This window comes from Amphiprion ocellaris, chromosome 20 (genome assembly GCF_022539595.1).
Source record: "Amphiprion ocellaris isolate individual 3 ecotype Okinawa chromosome 20, ASM2253959v1, whole genome shotgun sequence".
Lineage (NCBI taxonomy): Eukaryota > Metazoa > Chordata > Actinopteri > Pomacentridae > Amphiprion > Amphiprion ocellaris.
The window spans coordinates 24,116,229-24,138,026 of record NC_072785.1 but is presented as its reverse complement, the minus strand read 5'-3'; the positions used below and the strand labels follow the sequence as shown (position 1 = coordinate 24,138,026).

Below are 21,798 nucleotides of genomic sequence, written 5' to 3'. Positions count from 1 at the left end.
GTATGATAAAATCTAACAGCAAAGCACAAGAAAAGCACTCAGAGAGCGCAGTTCTCCGCCAAGACTGTTCATTCCTCAACTTGTGTGTTCAGAAAACACGGCAGCATAGAATCTGGCTGTTTAACAAAGATCTAACCACAAACTAACTAAATAAAAAAAACTACCTTGCATGAGCACAGGCATGTGTTATACATGTGTACGTTATGTACAAATACCGAATTGCGTTGTCAGTTGTTGTCGTGTTACGGTGACGCCATGCCTCAATTTTAAAACTGACTGTTGTTGTCATTTCTCCCCCGACATTTCCTCTCGTCTCTCTGCTCTAATAATAACAGTCTAATAGAGGACTTAAATACCTAATAAAACATGCGTGTCTGTGATGTTTGTGTGTTCAGGGAGGCGTTGCTCTCCTCTGGTGATGTTGCTTCTTACAACAGTGTGACTGACAACATGGCGACGGCTCTTCCTCTGCTGAGCAACAACGTCCAGACGGATGTTTTCAGTTTCACGCTGCCGGTTCCTCAACCTCTGGAGGCTCAGTCCTACCAGGTAGTTACATGCCATCATGAATAGATTAGCATATGTTTTAAAAGTGAGTGTGTTTTGTTTTTTAGAATGTTGTCTGCTGCAGGCACAGAGGATGTTTCCGTGGAGGAGTTTCATGGCCTGCCATGGACGGCTGCCTCTGCATGTTTGGGACGTTCCTCCTATTGAACACTGCATGCAGGTAAAACATCTAATATAGCATCTAATATGTCTTATTTAATTATGGCAGTTCTGTTTGGGGACGTTAGTCCAGAACAAAATATCACTTGAGGTTAACTCACTAAGAAGGATCATCCCTAATAATGTTGACTCTCCCTGATCAGCTGATTCCATCATCAGCACAAAATTTTAAAGCAGAACTTATCAAACTGCACATTTGCTTGAAGAAAATTCACAAATCATGATTATCAGAGGATGAATCATTTCTATTTTTGAAACTACTGAAACATAAACTTTCCCCACAAGATACCTCATTATTTAACAGATCAGTATTTTTTCATACACTTTAAAAAGCATTTTTTTTAACAGTTTTTCACCATTTAAACAATTTACTGTTATTTTATCTTCATATTTAAAAAAAAAAATGTAAAAAAAATTTAATTTACATGGTGACTCTAGAAATAGGTCAAAATTGTTTTGTTTTTTTTTACAAATATTAATTCAGTCTTTTACAACATTTTAATTACACAAAATGACACAAAGAGTTTCCACTCTACTTAAATCAGAAAAAAACTCTTTACAGATTACAGATAAAAGAAAAATCATGTATATTAAAGACTGAAAATTTGTGAATAATGTTTTAAACTGTTGTGTTATTTTATTTTATTAGAAATAATTTAAGAATAATTGTAATATATGTCTAGATTATAAATGAATAATATCTATTAAAATAAAAAAGTAGTAATTTACATGTAAAAAACAAAAAAGAAGCCAAAACTATATAGAAAGCCTAAATCAAAAGTCTGTAATTATTGAATAATTACTTTCTTACTTAAATAAGTCATTTATTCTTTTACATTGTGTGACCACAATGTATCCAAATTAGCTAAAAATACTCCTATTTAACAGATATTTGCCATTACTTCCACAGTTTTTGGACATAAATTTACACTTGTTTTTTTTATGTTTAGGACTCTACTTGAACAAATTCCTTTTGTTCTCAAATAATTTTCTCAAGTTAAACTTCAGATCTGCTGTTGCAGAATACACAGGGCTGCAGACAAACAGAAGTTAAACTGTAGAGCTTTGGTTTTAAAACAAGAAGTGACTTTTAATGTCTTAAATCTGAACACCACAGATATAAACGAGGCGTGTGGCTTGTTTGCAGCTCTGTCTGAGTGGTTTAAATGACGGCAGCCGGCTGCAGGCCAAGGCTGCGATGCCCGGAGAGTCGCTGCTCATGGAGGACGTCCTGAACAGTGGAGGAGAGGCCGAGCCTGTCCGTCTCCATGGCAACAGAGATGACCTCTGGCGTGATGGGAAAACTGAAGAAGTAAAGGTCTGTTTTTAAGCTGTTATGGCGATTTATGATGAAGCATTTCAACAAGACACCTTGAATTGTCTGTAAATAGAAGCTGTTAATAATTCATTATGAGAATCTATAAACTGCTTAAATCCATCACAGATCTGTTGTTTTGTGAACTTTGTTTTGTCTTTGCCGCAGAGGCTTCAAAACTGCACGGAAGCTGAAGAAGAAGAGAAGAATTCAGATTCCTCTCCTCCTCTTCAGGATCCGATCAGAGTCCAGTCTGTGCTGAAAGGTTTCCTGCTGCTGGCGAAGCAGCTGGAGGTCTTTAAGGAGAGCTGGGCCAGAAGACGTCTGGGCGCCGACATGTTCAAGACTCCGGCAGCCTATCGGCAGTTTGTGAAACTTTACAGGTGATAGAAGTTTGATTTTGGCCACTAATGACAGATATCAAACAGTCAGTGATAAACAGGGAACATGCTTCACTGTAAAAACATTTTATTTACTGTTTTATTTGGCAAAGCTGTGATTTTTTGGCCATTTTTATGATTAAATGGTGAAATTCAAAGATTCAAAATACTGTTACTGAAAATTCTTCAGCTCTACTTGAAAAAATAATGTCACCACCATTGAGACAAGAAACTAATATTGCTCAGGACAAAACGTAAACTTTACACACAAGATAACTCATTAATTAATGAAAAGATTACCCTGAAATTAATACGCATATCATGTTCCCCAGAGGATAAATCATTTCTATTTTTGAAACTAATGTTGCTCAGGATGAATCGTTAATTTTGCATACAAGACACTTCATTATCTATTAGGAAAATCTGGCATCAAACCAGGGAAGATTCCCTTGAAATTAATACACAAATCCAGCTTCCCAGAGGATCAGTCTCTCTTTATGAAACTACTGTTGCTCAGGAATAAACATAAACTTTGCATTTAATATACCTCATCATCTGTTGGAATTATTGCTGTTAAATCTGCTTTAATCAGGACAGTGTCTCTTAAAATGAAGACACAAATTATGTTCCCCAGAGGATAAATCATTTCTTATTTTGAAATTAATGTAACTCAGGATGAAACAAAAGCTTTGCATTGAAATGCTTCACTAGCTAACAGAAATGTTGCCATGACACCTGCAATAAACCTACTGCATTATCTAACAGACAGATGGCCATTAAACCTTAACAATTCGCTCCAAAATAAATACACAAATCATACTCCCCAGAGGATCAGTCATTTTTATTTTTTAAGCTAATGTCACTCATGATGAAACATAATCTTTGCAATAAAAATGCTGCATTATCTAATAGAAAGATCACCATTAAATCCAAATTGCCTTAAAAAAAAATACACAAATCATGCTCTCCAGATGATAAATCATTTCTATGTTTTAAACTAATGTCATTCAGGAAATCTTTGCACACAAGATATACCATTATTGGGCGCAGCGGCCCGGGTTTGATTCCTGCTCGCGGCGCTTTGCTGCATGTTTTCCCCCAACTCTTCTCCCCCGTTTCCTGTCTCTCTCTCACTGCGCCTATAAAAATAAAACAGAAAAAAGGCCAAAAAAATAACTTTAAAAAAAAAAAAAAAAAAGATATGCCATTATTGAATAAAAAGATTCCCATTAAACGTGAGCAGATTGCCTGAAATAAATACACAAATTGTGCTCCTCAGTGGATAAATGTATTCTATTCTTTAAAACTGTCACTCAGGACGGAACAAAAACTTGGCACACGAGATATGCTGTTATCAAGGATTGCCATTAAACTGGCAATAAACCACAAAAATTGCCTTGAACTAAATACACATATGCTCTCCAGATGATGAATCCTTAAAATATTTGAAACTAGTGTTAATATAAACTTTACACACAAGATACCTCATTATCTAACCAGAATAATGCAATATAACCCTGCATTAAACATTTGCCGTGAAATAAATTACAAGTCATGCTCCCCAGAGGATACATCATGCCTATTTTTGAAACTAATATTGATCAGGACAACACACAAAATCGGCACACAAGATACCTAAATAACTAACAGTAAAAGTGATTCATGTAGTAGCAGATCTAGAGTAATTTAAAGAGGATTTAGGGGAAAATTAAATGTGCTTTGAAAAAAAATCAATAAATTTTATTTTAATAATAGCTGGACAAACTCAACTCTGCTAAAAGCTAAAGCTGTGGAGCAGCAACTAAAAGGACCTTGTGGGATGATTTTGCTTCTAATCTGGTGTTTATGTGATCAGCTTTCAATCGCTAATTTAACACTGTTTCAACATCTGGTGGCTGATAAAGTAAATATGTTTAAATAGATTCATGTTTTTCACAGAGCTGAAATCTTTTACCCCAGCATGAGATCTTTGGCTCAACACGTGGGTAAAAAACACGACTATGAGGTGTTGATCTCCGGCTGTTGGTCTCTCCTGCCCCCTCCTGGAGCCTCGGAAGTCCAGGTGAAAGTCTGGCAGGTAAAAACACAAATAAAACCTGTCTAACTATATCTGAACATCAAGACTTTATTCTATTAAAGCACCTCCTTGTTCAGCTCCACCTGCTGATGGAGATCTCAGAGTGCGACATGATCCGAGCCGTGCAGAAGAAGATCAGCAGAGAGATGATTCTGGTGCTTTCAGAGAAAACAAGACAAGATGCTCGACTTCCTACAGGTGCAAAAAAACACAGAATCTACCTTTAAACACTGGTCAATAACTATAGAAGTGAAGCTGCAGTAAAATATTCTGTTTTTCACCAGATCTGTGGAAGAAAACTCCTCTGAAGTACAGTTTTTCTCCTGAACGACCACAGATGGTGGAAACTTTCATCCAGCAGCTGATGGACGGAGCTGAACAGACCGAGGGAGAGGTATGTCTGTTTCTGCTAACGTACTCTAATTATTAATTATTAATGTATAATAATTTGTAAAAAATTTTAATAATTTGCAGAATTTGCTCTGAAATAGTGAAAGTATGATATATATAAGAACCACTAAGGATATATATATATATATATATATATATATATATATATATATATATATATATATATATATATATATATATATTTTTTTTTTTTTTTTTTTTTTTTTTTAATCTTTTTTTTAAACCATAATAAGATTTTCCAAGTGTTTTTTCTTGCACTTTCCTAACTTTAATTTCAGATAATTTCTGAATTTTTTCTTACAAATTTTATGACTTGATATCAAAGAGAATATTCCATTTTTTCTTATAAATTTGTGACTTTTTCTCGTAAATGGATCACATTAATCTTAGATAATGTCCAAGTATTTTCTCACATATTTATGTATTTATTCCTGGAAATTTATGTTGTTTTTTTTCTCATATAATCACCCTCTTCCTCAGCTGGATATTTTTTTAAATTTTATTTTTTAACCTACAATGGCCCAAATATGCCATCATATTAAAACAGAAATGAAAAATAATATAACATAACCTAACCCAACACCCAACTTTCATACTTGAAAAATGTAGACAGATACAAAAAGTATTACTAATAACAGATAACCTCTTTTAATTACAGTTTTGATGATAGTAACTGTAACAAAATACATTTTTAGGAAAATCTATGTATAACTATTCCTGACATCCAGTATACACTACTGTTCAAAAGTTTGGGTTCACTTGGAAATGTCCTTATTTTTGAAAGAAAAGCTGTTTTTTTTCAACTGAGATGCCATTAAATGAATCAGAAATCCAGTCAAGACATTGTCAATGTGGTAAATGACTATTCTAGCTGGAAACGGCTGATTTTTAATGGAATATCTACACAGGAGTACAGAGGAACATTTCCAGCCACAATCACTCCTGTGTTCTAATGCTACATTGTGTTAGCTAATGGTGTTGAAAGGCTAATTGATGATTAGAAAACCCTTGTTCAGTTATGTCAGCACATGAATAAAAGTGTGAGTTTTCATGCAAAACATGAAACTTTTGAATGGTAGTGTATGATGCTGGAAATAATCACTGAAGAGAAAAACTGATGATAATTTAACACTCATCACAATATTTCTCCTGTTTATTGAAACACATAATTGCAATTCCTGAAACAATAAGACAAGTGAAACAGAAAATCAAGGCTGAAGTAAAAGCAGCATCAACTTTTGTCTGTTGTCTTATAATCATGGTTATACAGTAACATCTGATGACTTTTTCACCGATGATACCAGGATGAAAAGACTGTTATCTGTGTAGTTTCTCATTCATCCAGGTCATGGTTATCCAAGTTTGTTTAAATCAATCCAACTGGACTTTAAGAAAGTTCCTTGAAGACGTTTCACCTCTCATCCAACAGCCTCTTGGATGAGAGGTGAAACGTCTTCAAGGAATTTTCTTAAAGTCCAGTTAGATTGATTTAAACAACCTTGGATAGTGTTATCTGTGTTGTGTTAAACTTCACACTCAGCTAAAGGTCTCTGAGGATCATCTTCATCGGTGTCTGGTTCACCTCAGCTCCTCTGTGATGGATCGAGAACGTCGCTGCTTCCTGCTTTACTCTCAGTTTTATGAACAAATCCTACAGCAGCAGACTCAGCTTCTGTACCACACAGAGCAGGTACCAGAAACCAAACTATAGATTTTATAAATATAACGTTAAATTAATGCCGTCATACATCTAGTATAAACATGTACTTCATATTTTGCAGGTGAATCTGTAGTGTGTGATGATTTCAGTCTTCTTTTCCTTGTTCTTTTGCAGGATTTGAAGAGTTTTAAAGCCACTCAGACAAGGGATTCTCACCAACAGGTTGGTCCAGTGACTCCTGCATGTAACTTTTATGACTTTGCAGCTTATCAACATAAAAATCCTCCGGTTTTTGCTCCTTCAAGGGATTTCTGCTGAGTTTCTGTCCCTCCGTTGCTGAGACAGCTGTGAGTTGAAGGATTTTACTCAAAGGAACTCATAGTTTTTTAGTAACATCCGTCTTGACCACTGTTCCCTCTAAGCTGCGCAATTGCGCACTGCTGACACGGTCTCCGCACAGAAAATCTGTGCTGCACACACACAAAAAAAATCCAACCTAAATTGTAAATAAAATAAGCATGTAAAAATTCATTCTGTGCTATTTTTCAGTGTGAGTCAGTGAGTGACCGGTGACTGGCTGCTGCAGCCAATGATGCGATTCACATACGTATTTACCATAGACTGTAATATAATGGTATTTACGCAGCTAATCAACGTCAGGCGTCCTTATGTGCAGCCATCGTTGTTGTCATAGATATGAATGAGTAGATAGGACACGCCCCTTTTAGCTGCGTGCTACGATGAGGCTAAGCTAGTGGGGGTAAAGTTTCAGCAGCTTGACAACCAAATACCAGACGATTAATGGTAGCTGTAGTATAGTTGTACAAGCAGTAGTAGTAATATTAAAAGTACAAACAACAGTAGTATAAACAGCTGTTAGAGTCGTAGAAGTAGTATCAGCATTTGTAATAGTATTACAATTTGTAGTAGCAGTGCCAGTATCAGCAGCAGTAGTTAGTGTACCAGCACTACTACTAGTAGTAGTCACATTGCTATTACTACCACCAATACTACCAATAGTAGTTATAAAGCCTAACTCATGTATATCCAGATTACCATTTATGTTCTTCCTCCAAACCCATTTTATGATTGGGATTACAGGCAATTCTTTAGGACTGCTCTCAAATAATTGAAATGTTACTAAACAAGGTTATACTTATCAAATTAAATAGCTCTGGTCTCCAGTATATTGGCGAATTCGGTTATTTGTACTTAATTTATTAGCATGATTTCTTTTTTAATATGTTGTGTACAGACTTACTTACTTCTCTGTCTACTTTTCTTACTCCATGTAGGTTTCCCAGAGACTATGGGTTGAGGAGGAAGTGGAAGTTTGTCGGCTTAGACCTGGTGTCATTCCATCAGTGTTTAACTTCCCGGCTCATCTTTGAAGAGTACGTGCCAGAAAGACCACGACCAAGCAGCCTTGAGATCATAGGCAGCGTCTCCCTGAGGTGGGTGTCAATGGTGTTCACGGTCAGGTTTGTGGTAATCCCGTCAAAAAACAAAACAGAAAAAAAATCTAGATTATAAATCAACATGTAACCAAAGCACTCTGTGTATAACGCCATAGTATAGGATGTAGTTCAGAAAATGTCAAAGTATAGTATGCTTTACTCAAGAATAACACAGTATGGCCTGTAGTTCATAGTATAGCATGTTGGCAAAAAAACCCATAGATTATTATGTGGTTCAAAAAGGGCAAAATGATAGGATGTTGCCTAAAATTGTCATGTATGATATGTGGTTCAAAAAATGTGCAATATAATGTCAAAATAGTATGTTATTCAAGAAAACATCAGAGTATAATATGTCGTCTAAAAAATGCCCTAGAATAATATTTCATTGCACAAGTAAAAGTATAGTAAATTTTAAAACTCTTCAAATTCTTATATGTTGCTAAAAAACAACAAAAAAACTAAAACAAAAAAAGGTCAGTAATATGTCAATTAAAAAAGCCTATAGTATAGCGTGTCGCCCAACAAACATCACAGTATAGCATGTCGCTCTAAAAACGTCACAGTATAGCCTTTAGTCCACAGCTGTCAGTAGGTGAGGAGCAACACAAAAACAGTCCAAACGCTGGTTTCCAGGGGGTTAGATGAGTATTTATTTGAAAGAGTAAGTTTACAACAACACAACATGTGAGGGGGTTAAAAACAAATGGGTGTTAGTAAAATAAAAAAAAAATCAACAGAACTAAAAGTGAACTTCACGTTGACATTGATGGGCATTCCAACCAGGAACAAAGTAAAAGATAATCAATACGAAAAGAAACTCTTCCTGTTCACCTCTTAAAACCCCAAAACACACCGCAGTAGCACCCTAAACTAAAACTACCAATGGGTTCCCTGTTTTCCTTTGTGAACAATTCAAAGGTCCCTCTCTATCTCCCTACACATCTACCAACCACTGGAACACATCTCCAAAGTTCTGCCGGGCCAGCTCAGCTTCCCCTCAGAAGAAGTTCCGCCACCTGCCAGATGAAGGAGCCTTTTGAGAGGCAGCTGGCATCGTGATTGGACTGTACTTTGGTCTGTTTCAATCCAGCTTCAGCTCCAGAGACGGCAGGCGGGACGAGTCAACGGAGGCCGGGTGGACGAAGGCATGCAGCTGAGTACAATCCAGAAAACAACAGAGGAGGAGTGCAGCAGCCCAGGGCCAGAACAACCAGAGTAGCATCGTATGTCTCTTAGAAAACATCATAGTATAGCCTTTGGGATGAAAAAACACCATCATATACATCGTATATTGTACAAATAACAAGTCAAAGGAAAGAGACATACATTGTAGAATTGTAGTAATTGTGGGCTGACTGATTTACTGATGATCAGTATTTTTTACTGATTTACGGTAATAAATACATTTAAAAATGGTGCTACTTTGGCTCTGAACCTTTATCTACCTGTGGTCACTCTGTCTTCTGGAGTGATTTGATTGGTTATACATCACGAATAAAACTCCTTTAACATCTGTAAACAAAACAAAAACGTATCAACAAAGTTTTCTGTTAGTTTGTGTTCTTCTAAGTTTAACTCCAAGATTTTAAATACTTTCATTTACTGCAAATGAATATCCAAATCAATATACTCCAAATGTCTCACTAATAATCATTATCAGCCTTAAAAACCCACAAAACACCCCTCTATACTCGACCACACTTAGTACAGTCTGTTTCCCCCTTCTATAAATCTGCTTGGAATCTTCCACTTCCTGTTTGTCAAAGTGGCCTTCTACCTGGACAGGTTTTGTTGGAGCTCATGCAACAAACATTTTGGGTAACTGCACTTTAATATGGATGGATGACACTGAATTAGAGTCTGTTTTAATGAGACTGAGTTAAGATGTGTAGCTCTGTCATTAAATAGGAAATTATTTCTCAGAATTCACAGAGAAAAGTCTGAAATGTTTGCTAGGTTAGCATCCCACATGTTCTTTGGCTCAGCTAAAGCTAACTCTCTCCAACTTCTGGATCTCTTGAGTTGCTTGTTAAAATATCTTGCTATAGGTGCTGAAGCTCAGAAAGTCTGAGATGTTTGTTCAAAATAAGCTCATTCTCAAGTCTTATCTGAACTGTCCACTTTTGTTTGAACTTTCCCTAAACTTAGGAGTTAATGACAGAGCAGCACATCCAGACTCAGTCTCATTTATGTAGAGATTAAACTTCAGTGCCATTCATTGATGTTAAAGTGCAGTTTTTCAAATGTTTGTTGCACATGCTCCTGACCAAACCAGTCCAAGTGGAAGACGATGCGAAGAGAAAGCTCCAGAGGATGAATATCACACATTTACACTGGAAATTAATATCCTTTAATTTGACATTGTCATGCAAAAGTTGGATTTCCCTTTGTTGAGTGTTTTGTTGATGTTTTCTAAATGTTTTTTGACACTCGGCCCCAAAGATTAAAACCTTCTACGGCTCACAAGCTGCAACAATTCACACATTATCAACTATCTTTCTGACTAAACTAAGATAGAAAGTGAAAAACTGCCTAATTCCTGCATCATGAATGTAAATCTTTTTGGTTTTTATGACAGTAAACTGAATATATTTGGGCTTGACATTCTATAAACCAAAACAAGAAATGAATTACTGGAGAAAATGACAGATTAATGGACAAAGAAAATGTGTTTTCTAACATATATGGCTAAATTACTCCAACATTTCAAGATACATACAACTTTATTTCAATTTTATTTATATAATGCCAATTACAGGTCAAATTGTCTCAAGATGCTTTATTTTTATATTTTTTTGTCATATTTAAAATATGACAAAGTAAGAAATTTAAACCTCTTGATTAATCCAATTTATTTTTTGTTTTTTAAGAGACTAACTGACAACTAAAATAACTTTCTCTACTAAAACTAATAAACATGAGGTCAAATAGAAGGAACAGTTTTAAATACTGCAGTCCCACGACGACAAGAATAAAGTTTGTCAACAAAAACTAAATCTGCCGGTGGATTCCATTAATGTCCTAAGAAATGATAATAAAATATGATGCTAAAGGTTTTTGGTGCTAAAAATGTCAAAGTAAAGATATCAAGTTGAACATGTGGATGGAGGTTGATAAAAGTTGACCTCCCTTCATTTCTCTGGAGTCGACTCCATGGATTTTATGGATGGTGGTTAAAGACCTGCTCTTCTAGTGGTCTTCCTTCTAGTCGCTGTAAAAAGTCAGTCCATCCTGGCCGACTTCAACACCTGTTCATGACAACTTGTTCTGCCTCCGACCTCGTGGAAACTCAAGAAACTCGGGAAAACCTGTCGAGACTCGAAGAACTTGTCGGGCGGGGAAGGTGTGGTGGGTGGTGGGGGGAGGTGGGGGAATAGAGGGGGGAGGCCGCCACCCACCTCCCCGCCTACTCTCCGCCCTGACTCCACCCAGACTCCGCCTTGGCTCTGCCCATGTGGTGACTTCAGAAACTACGATGCCAAAGGGCGGACGAAATTATTTCTTTTTATCTGATCTGTAGCTCAGTGAGTTAAGGATTTGCCTATGGAGCTGCAGGTCGCCGGTTCAAGACCAGACCCTTCTTAAGTTTTATCAAAATCCTGACAAAGACGAACAAAGAAAAAGGCCGGTGGCGGGTCTTGAACCTGCGACCTTCCGCTTGGTAGTCCTCTTCTTATCATCCTGAGCTACTCGCTCAGATACAAATTCTTCTTTTTTTTGCGCATTTATCATCTATTTTTTGTCGTTTTCGAGTTTTTTTTTTACTCGAGTCTCGACTCGACCGTTTTTCTCAGGAGGTTGGGCTTCAGCCTTTGTGCTGGAGGGTGGAACTCTCAGTTCCAAGACTTTCCAAGCCTCCAGACCTCCCGAGTCCTCAGGACCTGAGCTTTCACACAGTCTGAGGGCTGAAATTTTCTAAGTCCCACAGTAGTTCTCTGTTAGATTGAACTTTCAGACAGTCCAAGGACTGATATCCTCTAAGTTCCTGAGTAGTTCTCTGTTAGTTTGAACCTTCAGACAGTCTGAGGGCTTAAATTTTCTAAGTCCCACAGTAGTTCTCTGTTAGATTTAACTTTCAGACAGTCCAAGGACTGATATCCTCTAAGTTCCTGAGTAGTTCTCTGTTAGTTTGAACCTTCAGACAGTCTGAGGACTGAAATCTCAAAGTTCTTGAGCAGTTCTCTGTTAGTTTGAACCTTTAGACAGTCTGAGGACTGAAATTTTAAAAGTTTCTCAGTACTTCTCTGTTAGTTTGAACTTTCTGGTTAACAGAAGCCTTAAAACTTGTGACCATGAGTCTTGATTTCACATTTAGACCATCAATCTGAGTTCTTTTCAGACCTTCACCTGTGGGTTTTTAGAAATCCTCAACAAACTTTGATTCTCTTCACTGAACAGTAAAGTTTGTGGAGATCAGAAGGTAACATTAGTTTGATCGATGCCTCCAACTACTAGTAGACTTTATCCGGAAAGCAGTTTTCTGAAATGAGCACTTAGTAAATCTGTCCACAATCAAACCAAGAACATAGAAAGAGGAAATGTTTGAAGAAACAACTTGATGTTTTCATTTCAGACAAGAAAACGCTTTAAGAACTTTATCTGTTTTTTCTCTTTTTGATCCTTTTATTGTCTCTTCTGTTTAATTTGATCTTCTAAAGTTTAACTGGTGTCTTTTCAAATGTTTTGTCTTTAGTTTGATTCTTCTTAAATGTTTAGTTTTGCTCTTTTCTCACCTTTTATTCTTTTCTAATGTCTGATTTGATTTAGAAATGTTTTGTCTTTTTAATGTTTAATTGTTGCTTTTTCAAATGTTTTATGAGCTTGTTTGAAAAATTTCCTTTTCATTCCCAGCGTTTAATTTTTTGATTAAATCTTTAAGGTTTTTCTTTTTAAATGTTTTACCACCTTTTAATGTTGAATTTTCTTTTTAAGTGCTTCATTGTATTTTCTGTTTAATTCCCATTTAAAGTTTTATTGTCATTAAGATTTAATTTTGTAATTAAACATTTATTTTTTTAATTAAATGCTTTGTCTTTTTAAAGATTTAACAATCCAATTGTTTTATATTTTTTAATGTTTAATATTCTTCTTTTTTAATTGTATTTTTTAAATGTTTAATTATCTAAAATATTTCATCTTTAATGTTTAATATTTTTGTTTAAAAATTTTTGTTTTAATTTCATAATTACATGTTTTGTATCTTGTTTAATTATCTAATTAAATATTTTGTCTTTAATATAATTTAATTGTATTTAATGTTTAATTTTCTTTTTAAAAGTTTTATTATATTAAATGTTTTTCCTTTGATTTAATTGCTTTTTTACTGTAGTTTATTTCTTTAATCTTTTTTTCTGTCAAGATTTTAACCCCAACCTTAAAAATGAAACAAACCCTTAAATCACAATGAAAATACTTCTGTTGTCACAATCATGAGTTAGTCAATTATTCAGTTTATCAATTCAACTTTATTTGTTTAGCACCTTTCACACAGATGACAAAACTAAACAAGCAAAGAGAAAAAACTATGCTAAAACTATGATTAAAACTCAAAAACAAAAAAAAAGATTTAACATGGTAATAAAATATGTTGTGTCCAGGGGATGGAGGGAGTTTATTGAAGTCTTCTTGGGCTCACATGGGAAATCATTTAAAATATAAACTTGATATTCAGTCTAAGGAAACTGCAGATGACAGAAGAACCAACAATATCTCCTGTTTTCTCCTTTAATGAGTCGACTCTTCTTGTGCTTTCAGACCAAAGAACTACAGACTCTTCACAACCTGCTCAAACTCTTGGTACAGGACCTCACCACACGGGTCAAGAAGGTTTCCGTCTCATTTCTACTCTGAAGCTCACCTTCTCCTGCTCAAACTGCTGACAAATGTTTCTGCTGCTCTAAAGTCTGGTCTCCAGAACTTCCTAAAAACTCTCAAAGTCTCTTCTGCTGCAGGTTGCTTTGTAGAACTGTTCCAGAAAACCTCACTAAACCACATGGAGGGGCCTCAAGATAGTCGTCCAAATGAAAATACAAAAACCAAACTAGCACAACCCAAACGCTAAAGTCTCCTGCAGCCTACCAGAGAACCTCTGAGAACAGAGAATCAGGACAGGAACTCTTACCTTCTGGACAACCAACGTTGGTTCTCAAACAAGAATACAGAATGTGTCTGACCAAAAACCTCTAAAGACTCACTACAGCCAAGATAAAGACACAACTCAGCTGCACCAAATCCACTAATCACTGCACACATTAGCACCATGTGCTAACTGTGGCTAAAGAACCACATTTACCAAGACAACTATCCAGTACAAAGCCCTAAAACACACCAAGAAACACATTAAAGACGATTTTACTGCTGGAAGCTGCAAGCCAACGCCTAAAGAACAAACTAAAGCAATGGAGCCAAACCCGGTTCAGTGGTGAGAAGCAGAGGAAATGTTTGTCTGCAGCTAAATAAAGCAGGAAGACACTGAGCTGCTCAGGTGTTCCTGATAACACCAAGCTGCTCAGGTGTTCCTGATAACACCAAGCAGCCACCTGGACAGCCAATAGGAACACAGCTTACTGGAAGTCCAGAGGGCTGGGTTAGTGAAGGAAATTTAATTTAAAGTTGAAGCAGAAAGTTAACAAAGAAAGTTGAAAACCACCTTCTGATACCTGAAATCTCTGAGTTTTCACACAAAGAACACCTGAACATGTCAAACTGGTTCCATAGTAGAACCATCATTGTAAAAACGTCATAGTATGGTGTGTTGCTCAAAAAACATTAGGACCCAGCTGTCAGGGGACAAACATGTAAGAAACATGAGAACAGAGAGAACCCAACCAGTAGGTCACAGTTTATCATCCCCCAGTCATCTCCTGAAGTCCATATGGTGAGAGACATCAGTATCTGGTTGTTAATTTACCAGAGGATGCTTATAATCATGCTGATGTGGTCTGTACTCTACAGTATTTTAGTGACTCAATAAATGCCCAAGTTGTTTTTTTTTTAAAAATGCTTTTTAGTTTTTAATAAACATTTAATAGCCTATATGTAATCAATAAATGGCCTTTGCCTATCTTAAGAAAAATTCACTCAGAACTCTGATTTGTTAACAGTACTAAATAAATCAATAAAATACTGCATCATTTTTTTTTGCGCCAAAATTCATGATGATTTTTTTTTTTCAAAGAAAACCTTTCTGGAGTGTTTTTCACGGCCTCCTTTACATTATTTCATCATATGGCACGTTTTTACAACATGTTGAAAAATCACATTTTTTTTCCGACATAGTATAGTAAGGCGTTTTTTTTGCTCCAAAATTCATGATGATTTTTTTTTCAAAGAAAACCTTTCTGGAGTGTTTTTCACGGCCGCCTTTACATTATTTCATCATATGGCACGTTTTTACAACATGTTTGAAAAATTGCATTTTTTTTCAACATAGTATAGTAAGGCGTTTTTTTGTGCCAAAATTCATGATGATTTTTTTTTTCCAAAGAAAACCTTTCTGGAGTGTTTTTCACGGCCTCCTTTACATTATTTCATCATATGGCACGTTTTTACAACATGTTTGAAAAGTCGCCTTTTTTTTCGACATAGTATAGTAAGGCGTTTTTTTTGGGCCAAAATTCATGATGATTTTGTTTTCAAAGAAAACCTTTCTGGAGTGTTTTTCACGGCCTCCTTTACATTATTTCATCATATGGCACGTTTTTACAACATGTTTGAAAAGTTGGATTTTTTTTTCGACAGTTAAATACATGCATACACACAAAAATAAGTTAATACATTAACTGTGTTAAGATAAGATTTAGATTTAAAAAAAGTTGTTTATGTTTTTGCAGAATCCAGTATTGCAGTATTGTTGGTCATTACATTTTATTGGTTTGATTTCACTCTTTAAAATGATGCCACCTCTTTTCAGACAGAACCTGTGATCACAAAACAATACAAAATTCTTCGTTTCGTGTTAATAAAGCACTTAAAGCTTTAAGTATGGCTAAATGCTTTTTTCAAAATTAAATATATCACTCCTTAGGTGGTAGTGGCCCCAGGTTCAGTAAAGTTGGAAAGATATTCACAGATTCGGACTTCCACCATCAATAACTAATTAGATATAGGTTGTCAAAACATAAAGTCTGGTCTCTAGAACTTCCTAAAAACTCTAAAAGTGTCTTCTGCTGCAGGTTGCTTTGTAGAACTGTTCCAGAAAACCTCACTAAACCACATGGAGGGGCCTCAAGATAGTCGTCCAAATGAAACTATACAAAAACCAAACTAGCACAACCCAAACGCTAAAGTCTCCTGCAGCCTACCAGAGAACCTCTGAGAACAGAGAATCAGGACAGGAACTCTTACCTTCTGGACAACCAACGTTGGTTCTCAAACAAGAATACAGAATCTGTCTGACCAAAAACCTCTAAAGACTCACTATAGCCAAGATAAAGACACAACTCAGCTGGAGCAAATCCACTAATCACTGCACACATCAGCACCATGTGCTAACTGTGGCTAAAGAACCACATTTACCAAGACAACTATCCAGTACAAAACCCTAAAACACACCAAGAAACACATTAAAGACAATTTTACTGCTGGAAGCTGCAAGCCAATGCCTAAAGAACAAACTGAAGCAACGGAGCCAAACCCGGTTCAGTGGTGAAGAGCAGAGGAAATGTTTGACTGTACCCAGATAAAGCAGGAAGACACTGAGCTGCTCAGGTGTTCCTGATAACACCAGCTGCTCAGGTGTTCCTGATAACACCAAGCAGCCACCTGGACAGCCAATAGGAACACAGCTTACTGGAAGTCCAGAGGGCTGGGTTAGTGAAGGAAGTTTAATTTAAAGTTGAAGCAGAAGGTTAACAAAGAAAGTTGAAAACCACCTTCTGATACCTGAAATCTCTGAGTTTTCATACAAAGAACACCTGAACATGTCAAACTGGTTCCATAGTAGAACTATCATTGTAAAAACGTCATAGTATGGTGTGTTGCTCAAAAAACATTAGGACCCAGCTGTCAGGGGACAAACATGTAAGAAACATGAGAACAGAGAGAACCCAACCAGTAGGTCACAGTTTATCATCCCCCAGTCATCTCCTGAAGTCCATATGGTGAGAGACATCAGTATCTGGTTGTTAATTTACCAGAGGATGCTTATAATCATGCTGATGTGGTCTGTACTCTACAGTATTTTAGTGACTCAATAAATGCCTAAGTTGTTTTTTTTTTTAAATGCTTTTCAGTTTTTAATAAACATTTAAGAGCCTATATGTAATCAATAAATGGCCTTTGCCTATCTTAAGAAAAATTCACTCAGAACTCTGATTTGTTAACAGTACTAAATAAATCAATAAAATACTGTATCATTTTTTTTTGCGCCAAAATTCATGATGATTTTTTTTTCAAAGAGAACTTTACCATAGTGTTTTTCACGGCCTTCTTTTCATTATTTCATCATATGGCATGTTTTCACAACATGTTGAAAAATGACATTTTTTGACATAGAATACTATGGCGTTTTTTTGCGCCAAAATTCATGATCTTTTTTTCAAAGAAAACCTTTCTGGAGTGTTTTTCACGGCCTCCTTTACATTATTTCATCATATGGCACGGTTTTACAACATGTTGAAAAATCGCATTTTTTTTCGACATAGTTAAATATATGCATACACACAAAAATAAGTTAATACATTAACTCAATTAAGATAAGATTTAGATTTAAAAAAAAGTTGTTTATGTTTTTGCAGAATCCAGTATTGCAGTATTGTTGGTCATTACATTTTATTAGTTTGATTTCACTCTTTAAAATGATGCCACCTCTTTTCAGACAGAACCTGTGATCACAAAACAATACAAAATTCTTCGTTTCGTGTTAATAAAGCACTTAAAGCTTTAAGTATGGCTAAATGCTTTTTTCAAAATGAAATATATCACTCCTTAGGTGGTAGTGGCCCCAAGTTCAGTAAAGTTGGAAAGATATTCACAGATTCGGACTTCGAGCATCAATAACTCATTAGATATAGGTTGTTATTGGTCTTGATTGGTGACTACAAAAAAAACAACAAATGCTGACAAACACAGTGAAAACAAACATTAAGGTCCTATATTTTGTCAAATTTTGGATAAATTACCATGAAAGTTAAATATTCAGGGTCCCCAGAGGGTGAATTCAGATAACTTTGACAAGTCGTATTTTGAGAACAAACCAACATTTTGTTTTTAAAGACTTTAAAACTTGGCAGAATTTATAACAACACAACTAATGAGCAAAGCAAGAAATACTTAACTTCCTTGCAAAATACAAAATAGGGTTCAGACGTAGAGGTGAGTTGTAAATTTAATTTAGCAGAATCTAGTTACTACAAATGCTTTATTGTTGACATTTTTTCAAGTGGACATGTAGAATAAAGTAAATTTCGTCAAATATCACAATTTACAGCTTAAATATTGTTAATTTTCTCAACAAAACTATGTCACACATGATTAGTCAAGGACTTTCTGAAAGTTGGAAATCTAATGTGTTTTTTCTGTTTTTACAGTTTTTGACTGAATGAATTGTGTCACTTTGGTAACTTTTTAAAGAAAAAATGTCTCTTAAACCTGCCGATGAGGTTCAGAGGGTAAAAAAAAAACATTGTTTGTACCATTTTAAAGAATGTGTCGATATGTAGGGTGAATTTGTGGAATGGCTTCAACATTAATCAGTTTATAAAGATAATCCTGCATGTTAACAATATATGTATAAACAGGATATACATTAAGGTAACTATCTGAGCTATAGATTTACAGAAAAAGGTGATTCTGTGTAAGTGTATAATTTCCTGCTCCTTTTAGACATGTAATATTTATGGATATTATTAAGAATTTTCTGATTAGTTTTCATTTTATTGGCTGTTTTTGCTTCTTCTTCTTTGTTTCACGTTTGAGATACGTTTAGATGAAATCAAACCAGTGTCGTCCTGAAGAGTAAACAGCGTTTTTTGTGCTGTTATTATTCTGTAGATGTCAGATTTCTGTCGTGGGATGATGTTGGAGGTTTCAGCTCTGCAGGCTCGAGTCACTCAGCTGGAAGAAGAGAAGAAAACTTTAGAGGAACAATTCAACCTCAGATTCAGAGAAAAATACGACACTCTGGTCCGACATCTTTACTCCACCTGCATCCAGCTGAAGGCGAGACTTTAAATAATTACTATAGGTGTATTACTAAAAAGAGCACTTCTTTTTGACTGATTATTATTTCTACCAGTCTATTAATTACATCTTCAGCCTTAACAGAGATATTTGCTCTGTAACTTTTCTAATTTTATTGTGTACATTTTTAAAAATACTTCTTCATCTTGCATTCAAACTGTGACAAAATGTTAATTCACTGTCCTCTTATTAATTAGTTTTGGGGTTTTTTTGCTGTTTGCGCCTGATATTATTTGGTGTTTTGTTTAGTTTTTGAGTTATTAGAGACTTTAATTTGTCCTTACCTCCTGTTTGTTTCTCAGGCCAGACTCAACGAGTATCACCAGCAGATGGAGCAGGAAGTGAGTGTCATGGTTAACAAAATAAGAGCCGAAGGAGTGGACAGACTCATCAAGGTCAAGAAGAACTACCGCTGCGCCAAAAACAATGAAGAACTCAGGCTCACACAGTTGAAGGTACAGTAATTTTTAAAAAGGACTGTAGAGTAAATATACATGACACAATGTACCTCTTTCATATCTGTTTGTTAGAAGGAGGAAGTCCACAAGTTGAAGCTGGAGAACAGCCGGCTGGAGTCTCTGATCTGTAAACTAAAAGCTCTGAGCTGCTGGAGGCAGACGGTTGATCAGGAGAAACTTCACCGACAGCTGCTTCAAACTCAAAAGGTAGCAGGTTATGCTTTGTTTTAATCTTGTCTCTTTTTTTACTCACCGCGGGCTCATTTTTCACTACAGTATGAAATCCTGCACCTCTATGGAAACAACATGAACATGACCAGAAGAAGAGAGAACTCAGAAATGTTCTGCTCAGTATGACAGTTATAACATGTAAATTAAAAAAAATTGAATTTCATTATCTTTGATTAATACAAAATTATTACAGAAACTGATAAAACACAAACCCGTCCAACATTTGTTGTGCCCCCAGATGTTACCAGCCATGGAATTAAGTGGTGGTTCTACATACTATGGATATTTTACTATTTACTTATTGTTTCCACACTTATCTTGTACACAAATATATTTTATAGATACATGATATAAATATATCTGTATTAAATGACCACATTCTATAGTGCCGTGGTTTCTGCCACGAATTTTTCAAGATTTCAGTCATCAGAAATGATACGACTGAGCAGTCTTGGCGGAGTACTGCACTCTCTCAGTGCTTTTCTATTATAGTATGTCGTCCAAAATATGGAAAAAAAGGTTGTATGCTATTATGTTGTATGGAATATCAACAGAACGTCAAAGTTTAATATGTTGTTCAAAATGTGACAAAAACGTCATAGTATACTATGTTGAAAAAAATGTGATTTTTGAACATGTCATGTGATGAAATAATGTAAAGCAGGCTGTGAAAAACACTCCAGAAAGGTTTTCTTTGAAAAAAAAATCATCATGAATTTTGGCGCAAAAAAAAACGCCTTACTATACTATGTCGAAAAAAAAGGCGACTTTTCAAACATGTTGTAAAAACGTGCCATATGATGAAATAATGTAAAGGAGGGCGTGAAAAACACTCCAGAAAGGTTTTCTTTGAAAAAAAAATCATCATGAATTTTGGCGCAAAAAAAAACGCCTTACTATACTATGTCGAAAAAAAATGCGACTTTTCAAACATGTTGTAAAAACGTGCCATATGATGAAATAATGTAAAGGAGGGCGTGAAAAACACTCCAGAAAGGTTTTCTTTGAAAAAAAAATCATCATGAATTTTGGCGCAAAAAAAACGCCTTACTATACTATGTCGAAAAAAAATGCAATTTTTCAAACATGTTGTAAAAATGTGCCATATGATGAAATAATGTAAAGGAGGGCGTGAAAAACACTCCAGAAAGGTTTTCTTTGAAAAAAAAATCATCATGAATTTTGGCGCAAAAAAAACGCCTTACTATACTATGTCGAAAAAAAATGCAATTTTTCAAACATGTTGTAAAAATGTGCCATATGATGAAATAATGTAAAGGAGGGCGTGAAAAACACTCCAGAAAGGTTTTCTTTGAAAAAAAAATCATCATGAATTTTGGCGCAAAAAAAACGCCTTACTATACTATGTCGAAAAAAAATGCAATTTTTCAAACATGTTGTAAAAATGTGCCATATGATGAAATAATGTAAAGGAGGGCGTGAAAAACACTCCAGAAAGGTTTTCTTTGAAAAAAAAATCATCATGAATTTTGGCGCAAAAAAAACGCCTTACTATACTATGTCGAAAAAAAATGCAACTTTTCAAACATGTTGTAAAAATGTGCCATATGATGAAATAATGTAAAGGAGGGCGTGAAAAACACTCCAGAAAGGTTTTCTTTGAAAAAAAAATCATCATGAATTTTGGCGCAAAAAAAACGCCTTACTATACTATGTCGAAAAAAAATGCAACTTTTCGAACATGTTGTAAAAACGTGCCATATGATGAAATAATGTAAAGGAGGGCGTGAAAAACACTCCAGAAAGGTTTTCTTTGAAAAAAAAATCATCATGAATTTTGGCGCAAAAAAAACGCCTTACTATACTATGTCGAAAAAAAATGCAATTTTTCAAACATGTTGTAAAAACGTGCCATATGATGAAATAATGTAAAGGAGG

General features: G+C 35.4%; 1 protein-coding gene across 2 annotated transcripts; it reads left to right on the top strand.

Moving 5' to 3' along the window:
* Positions 1-400: 400 nt before the first annotated feature.
* LOC118470922 (coiled-coil domain-containing protein 162-like) lies at positions 401-14,679 on the top strand. 2 transcript variants are annotated; one of them, XM_055006030.1, is made up of 12 exons: positions 401-549; positions 632-727; positions 1,874-2,044; positions 2,210-2,424; positions 4,360-4,498; positions 4,576-4,696; positions 4,783-4,892; positions 6,450-6,599; positions 6,744-6,791; positions 7,865-8,023; positions 8,948-9,252; positions 13,784-14,679. In XM_055006030.1, the coding sequence occupies exons 1-10, from the start codon at positions 451-453 to the stop codon at positions 7,958-7,960; spliced, it is 1,245 nt and encodes a 414-aa protein (XP_054862005.1). In that variant the 5' UTR covers positions 401-450; the 3' UTR covers positions 7,961-8,023; positions 8,948-9,252; positions 13,784-14,679. The 2 variants fall into 2 exon arrangements, with proteins under 2 accessions (XP_054862005.1, XP_054862006.1); XM_055006031.1 differs by lacking the exon at positions 8,948-9,252.
* Positions 14,680-21,798: the final 7,119 nt, after the last annotated feature.